This window comes from Pelophylax lessonae (genome assembly GCF_965119305.1).
Source record: "Pelophylax lessonae genome assembly, chromosome: 2".
In the NCBI taxonomy this organism is placed as follows: domain Eukaryota; kingdom Metazoa; phylum Chordata; class Amphibia; order Anura; family Ranidae; genus Pelophylax; species Pelophylax lessonae.
This window is the reverse complement of record NC_138769.1, coordinates 108,463,544-108,468,184: the sequence shown is the minus strand read 5'-3', so window position 1 is coordinate 108,468,184 and position 4,641 is coordinate 108,463,544. Positions and strand designations below refer to the sequence as shown.

At 44.1% G+C, this 4,641-nt stretch overlaps 1 protein-coding gene across 1 annotated transcript; it reads left to right on the top strand.

The window, feature by feature from the left end:
- Window positions 1–3,393: 3,393 nt before the first annotated feature.
- On the top strand, window positions 3,394–3,807 carry LOC309547976 (histone H2A, embryonic-like; the record flags this gene model as incomplete). The annotated part of the gene is made up of 1 exon (XM_082247967.1): window positions 3,394–3,807. One exon carries the CDS (start codon window positions 3,394–3,396, stop codon window positions 3,805–3,807), a length of 414 nt encoding a protein of 137 aa, XP_082104093.1.
- Between the last annotated feature and the right edge of the window lie 834 nt (window positions 3,808–4,641).

Genomic DNA, 4,641 nt, shown 5'->3' with positions numbered 1-4,641 from the left:
TTGTGTCCGTTACGTTTTTTAAACGGAAGAAAAATAGGGTTCTCTTCCGTTCGAAAAACCGGAAGGGACGCAAATCGGATGTCAGCGGATGGTCATCCGCTGACATCCGCAATCCTATTGACATACATTATGTCCATTTTTCATCCGCAAAAAAATGGGATGAAAAGCGGATATACGGGGACCGCCCGTGTGAAAGTACCCTAAGGGCTCTTTCACACGGGCATTCCTTCTTTTTTGCCCTATCAGGTCCTTTTTTTTTTTTTTTTGTAACGGACACGGATGACACTTGTGTCAGCCGGTCCGTATGTCCGTTTTTCATCCCATCCGTTTGCGGATGAAAAACTGACATAATGCATGTCTATGTAAATACGGATGTCTGCGGATGACACCACTGACATCCGTTTTTGCTTCAGTCCTGTTTTTTGAAAGGAAGAAAAAATAGGGTTCTCCTCCGTTCAAAAAAACTGAACTGAACTGACAAAAAACGGATGTCAGAGGATGATCCTCCGATGACATCCGTATTTACATAGAGATACATTATGTCCGTTTTTCATCCGCAAACGTATGGGATGAAAAACGGACATACGGAACGCCCGTGTGAAAGAGCCCTAAGGGTATTTGTCAGGGGCCTATTTTAGTCTAGATGTAGTTCTAAATGTTCATGTATTGGAGGCGCATATGCGACGTGGGGATGTTAGTACAGGGGAAGGATATTGTTGAAGGTTATGGAAGGATCTTTTGTATAAAAGAACTTACCATAAATGGTAAAAATCGCATCTACTAGAAGTATGGTTAGTTTATAAAGCAATCCTAAATTTGTAGGATTTATATCATCTGTGGGTGGCCCAATGCCAGACACACATCTACACATATACACAGAGCAGGATAACTATAGCTCAAATAGCTGTAAGATCGTCAAAATGTACCAATGTGTGAGGGACCATCTGATTAAATGGATGGTACACAATGGCACTCACACTACACAATTTTGCATACATTCTGCTCATCTGGAACAAAAATATAATGGTGTGAGTAGCAGATGCATCACAAGACACCCTCTGTCCCACCTTTTCAGCAAGCTCTGCTGCCAAACCTGCTTGTAAATTGATTTGGTCAAGGAAAGGATTATCTGAATTACCTTGCACCTGTGATGCTACACTTACAATTAGCCCATTCCAGGAAGTGTTCAGGTATATAAGCTATAATGAGGCTTTGCTTTAGTAGTCTTGGGTTGGTTGCAGTGTGAGCTGGTGAAGGGAGAGTGAATAGTTGTTGCTTTGGTAAGCATTTGTTTTGGTATTGATATAGGAGTATGTATGGTATTTTATATATATATATTTTTTTTTTAGATTCTGACAATATTGCTTTGTAACAATGCTAAATTATGATGGTCATGGATTTCTACGATAGTACTGTGTTTTTAAAAGTGCATTTTGGAAAGCTTCCTGGTTCCATCTTTGTTTCCAAGCTCTGCATGCTGTGTGGCTTCTGATATTTTGAATAACCAATCCATAAACCTGCAAGCCTTGGTGCGTGGAACTAAATCCTCCTACCATTGTAGCCTTTGTGCTGCAACTGCCATGGTGCTGCGCATGTGGCTAGCTATGAGTCTGACACCAGCCATTTGGTGACTTGACCATTTGCATACATGGCATGCTTTGAATGTAATGGTTTTGGGAAGCTATTAAGGTATTGTGTTTACTCTTGAACTCCTCCATAAGGTAGTTCTAGCATAGATCCAGCTCTCTCCTTGTTAGAGTATGTTCACTCTCCAAGTCTCCCACTTTAAGGCTTGAGATCACATGTGATGTTTGCAATGCTAATTTAGCCATACAATTAGCATGGCTGCATTTGCACCAAAATAGTGCAGGACCTTTGCAGCCCCCTTTGGTAGTGTAACAAAGTCTCAGTGCTTGGCTGTCCTACTTCTGTGGCTACTGATCCCAGCACCACCTCTTCAGGCACTGCTAGCCCTCCTGGCTGCAGCTGCTCCTTCCACTAGCTCTCCTGGCTGATTCTGCATCCATCCCTGACTGCTTGCACTCAGGCTTCTGGCTGTAGATTTGCTGGACTTCCTTCCTGGAGATTTGCCCAGCAGTATTCTGCTGCTGTCCATGACCTTGCTCCTGTGCCCAGGGCCATCTTACTGAATGGGCATGCTGGGCAGTTGCCCGGGGGCCCCAGCCAAGCATTAGTTCAGATTCCTGTGTGCATCCCGCTGACAAACTTAGCAGGGGGCCGTTGGCCCTGCACTGCTGTCAGGCCATTTGGGCCATGGCGGGGGAGCCCACAACTGCAGGAATGTCTGCCTGCCTCCAAGGGAACAGGCCCACACTGGACAGTCGAGTCTGTCTTCCACGTGTGTGTGTGTTCACTGAACTTGTAAGCTGCCATTAGCCTGGCAATGCTGTAGCAATAAATATTGCCTTATCCATAATTTGCATTTTTATTCTCGTGGGTCATTGTGTAGGCAGGGCCCCAGTGCTCTGCATTGCCTGGGGCCCTTTAATGCTCTTAAGATGGCACTGCTTGTGCCACCTGTGTCTCAAGAGGGTCCCATCTGAGCCCAGGTCTTTGTCCCCTAGCCAAAATGGGACGTAAGCGGAAATCCCCTGGCACCAAACCCTTACCCCCAGTCCCCACAACTAGTGACCCCATTTAAAGATTTACATTTATTACTCTTCTGGGAACAATCCAGAATGTGGACTTTTTCACTTACAATAACTGTAAGCAGAATAAATAGGAAGGGCAAATCTATGCCTAATGGGGGGGCACAGACCTCAAAAAGCTTAATGGGTGTTCTAATCCCTCTTCACACTGTCAAACTAAAGTGTTGCACTTGGTTCTACTCTAATAAATGTTTTGACCTAAGGGCAGTTTGGTTTTGGGGGTTTTTATGTTTACTAGCAACTGTTTAGCAGTTTAGCATTGAAGAGGACCTGAGTCACTACCTTGTATGAGTAACACTAGTAATGGGTTGGGAAGCATGGTGGGGATAAGTATTTGAACTATAGGATTTGTGCCCTGCCAGCCCACTCCAGTTGTCTAATTATATTGGTTGTAACTCACTGTAAGACCCTCTAAACACCATCCATTTAGGTAAGGTGGCACCTGTTGTCTGTACCACACCACTCTATGAACTGCAGTGTATTGAGCCTCCATAGCAGTCATTCATTATATGCTCAATCTTTACTTTGTCAGCACCACTTCTACTCCCTTCATCCACCCCCCAATCTAAAAACCAATTCAGATCCCACCTGTATCTGAGGCATGTTGGCTGATTCTTTCAGTGCAGGCTGTAGCGTAAACAAATTGCTATGTCCATGGATTTGCTAGTCTAATTGTGTGTGTGGGGTAATTTTATTTATATTTTTTTCTCCCCAGTTTTTCAAGATGTCTGGTCGTGGCAAGAAGGTCCAGAAGCCTGCAGCTGGAAAGACCTCCAGGTCAGCTAAGGCAGGTCTCCAGTTCCCAGTAGGACGTGTCCACCGCTTTCTGAGGAAGGGAAACTATGCAGTGAGGATTGGCTCTGGAGCCAGCATCTATTTGGCAGCCACTCTGGAATACCTGTGTGCTGAGATCCTGGAGCTGGCAGGAAATGCAGCCAGAGACAACAAGAAATCCCGCATTTTGCCCAGACACATCCAGCTGGCTGTCCGGAATGATGAGGAACTGGCCAAGCTGTTTGCTGGTATCACCATTGCAGATGGGGGAGTCTTGCCAAATATTCACTCTGTTCTCTTGCCAAAGAAAACCTTGAAAAACCCTTCACAGGAGCCCACACCTACAGAGTCTCAGGAGATTTAAATGTTAGTGTGACTCAAATATTTATTGAGTAACTCAAATATTTATTGAGTGAGGTTTTTAATCTTGTCTATTTAATAAAACTTTTGTATTGACTTTGACTCAATTTTTAATTATTTTTTTTTTTTTTATTTGCAAAATGGGTAGTTCCATAGACCTTGCCTAGTCAAAGAATTCGGCCTCTCAAAGATGCTTTTGAATCAATAGATGGGTCTAAAGCTGTATGTGGGTCTGAAGTGCACCAAAAAAACCAAATAGCTTTTTGACCAAAAAAAAATGCATCTTGCTGTTACGTAGCACTCTAGTGTACTAGAATAGGTAGTGTTGGAGTAAGTAAAATTAAGCTCTAGCTGCCAGCCAAGCCTAGTTTTTTTTTTTTTTTTTTTTTTTTTACGTTGGGCCAGGTGAGTGATCCAGGGAGGGCTGGTATGAGTCAGCAGGCAGCATCACTGGGAGTACAGGAGGGATCCTGCAATATCCTAAGAAGGGATCCTGTCCAGTGGCACATGAGAAGACAGCAGGTAGGCTGGTAAGTGTTAAGCCCCTACACATGTACTGATCGTCGGCCGAACGATCGGCCATCTTTTGTCCAGGGCTGTCGTGTCTGTTAAACTGCAAAAGACTGCGCACTAATTTTGTCGGCCAACAGCTGACTGCAGAAGTGATGTCATGTGATGGTTAACTTTCCTTGTGTTTTTTTTTTTTTTTTTCTTTTCTGAGCATGCCCAGTCTTGCTAATCTGCTGTTTGTCGGCCGAATTCTGTACTGACTGGCAAACGGCTGTTCTGGTGACGGCCAAAAAATATTTTAAAGTCTGCACGACAGATTCTGTTCGGC